The following is a 1745-nucleotide window of genomic DNA, read 5'->3' on the forward strand; positions in this document are numbered from 1 at the left end:
CCTCTTCCTAATTAATTAAGCCTCTGGGTGGTGATGGGCTTGTTCACATTCTGCTGGCTGGTTGGGGCAGACCAAACTGGTTTGTGTGTGTCAGTCCTCCCCACCTGGGAGGTGGGCCCATCCCTGGGGTGGATGACTGGGCTGAGGGTGCTGGCCCTGAGCTCTCTTATGGGCTCTGAACTCCCAAACTCTGAGTGCTGCCCTTGTCCTATGTCCTCCAGGTGAAGAGTGAGGGACCCAAGCTGGTGCCCTTCTTCAAGGCCACCTGTGTCTATTTTGTGCTCTGGCTGCCCTCGTCCAGCCCATCGTGGGTCAGCGCCCTCATCAAGTGCCTGCCCATCTTCTGCCTCTGGCTCTTCCTTCTGGCCCATGGCCTAGGATTCCTGCTTGCCCACCCCAGTGCCATTCGCATCTTTGTGGGGCTCGTCTTCTCCACCCTGGGTGATGCCTTCCTCATCTGGCAGGACCAGGGCTACTTTGTGCACGGTCAGTTGCTGTAGTCGCTACCTGGGAGGAATCCTAGGGTTGGGGGCTAGAGGGTGTTAGGAGCCAAGGATTTGGGAGCTTTTGAACAAGAATGTGGGGATCTGAGGGGTTCTGAAACCAAGAACTGTGGGGGCCCTGTTCGAAGATGACCTTGCAGGTGATCTGGTGATCAGTTCTGGAGTTCTTCAGGGTAGTGGAGGGGGGTGTCTTTACCTATGTGGATTTCTTCTCACTCCTGTTACTCCCCAAACGAAGCTCCTGGGTTATCCCAAGCACTCCACTCCTACTCCCACCCCATTAGGCGTTACTCACCTGAGCCTGCCCTCAGCATCCCCTCATTCTCTCACTCCCAGGTCTACTGATGTTTGCCGTGACTCACATGTTCTACGCATCGGCCTTTGGCATGCGGCCACTGGCTCTTCGGACAGGTCTGGTGATGACAGTGCTGTCGGGCCTGTTCTATGCCTATGTCTACCCGGGCCTCTCAGGTGCCTTCACCTACTTGGTGGGGGTCTACGTGGCCCTTATCAGCTTCATGGGCTGGCGGGCTATGGCAGGGCTACGGCTGGTTGGGGCAGCCTGGCGCTGGACTGAGCTGGCAGCAAGTGGTGGTGCACTGCTCTTTATCGTCTCAGACATGGCCATCGCCCTCAACAAGTTCTGCTTCCCCATTCCCTACTCACGGGCACTCATCATGTCCACCTATTATGCTGCCCAGATGCTCATTGCCCTGTCAGCTGTCGAGAGCCGGGAGCCAGCGGAAGACTACAGACTGAGCAAGGCCAATTGAGAGGCTAGGGTCTGGTAACCCCTTTGTCCTCCTGGGGCTGGGGTCCAGAACCTGGGACCCACAAGAGCTGGTTCAGGATGGTTGAAGTACCAGCCTGGGGCAGCAGGGACCACCTGGAAAATGTACAAGTTTGAGGGGGTAAGCAGGAAATGATCTCTCTAGCAAAGCTAGTGGTCCAGAACAATGCTGAGAGCTAAAAAGAGCTAAACTAATGCTCCTTGCTAGAGCCAGAAGTAGACATCTCCTCACCTCTACCCCATCAGGACTGTCAAAGCCCTTCTTTGACAGGAGGGCGATGGTGCTTGGCTTCTTGACCTCCCCGTACTTCTACTAGATGGGAGAGTCTGACTCACCCATTCTACTCTTTCTGATCTATGTAGAGTTGAAGGGGAGGGGAGAAATCTGTGCCAGGGCTTTAAGCCCCTTTTACAGGCCCCTAATTGGGAAGATTGGATGAGGGTAGAGTCTC

General features: G+C 55.5%; 1 protein-coding gene across 1 annotated transcript in view; it reads left to right on the top strand.

Annotated features, from left to right (window-relative positions):
* TMEM86A (transmembrane protein 86A) overlaps nt 1-1739 on the top strand; it is a 3864-nt gene extending 2125 nt beyond the window's left edge. The window contains exons 2-3 of the mRNA XM_006907963.3: nt 222-486; nt 840-1739. Of these exons, the coding sequence (XP_006908025.1) occupies nt 222-486; nt 840-1276 (702 nt within the window). The 3' untranslated portion in view covers nt 1277-1739. The remainder of the gene's footprint in view (nt 1-221; nt 487-839) is intronic.
* Nucleotides 1740-1745: the final 6 nt, after the last annotated feature.

This window comes from Pteropus alecto, unplaced genomic scaffold, assembly GCF_000325575.1.
Source record: "Pteropus alecto unplaced genomic scaffold, ASM32557v1 scaffold71, whole genome shotgun sequence".
NCBI lineage: Eukaryota > Metazoa > Chordata > Mammalia > Chiroptera > Pteropodidae > Pteropus > Pteropus alecto.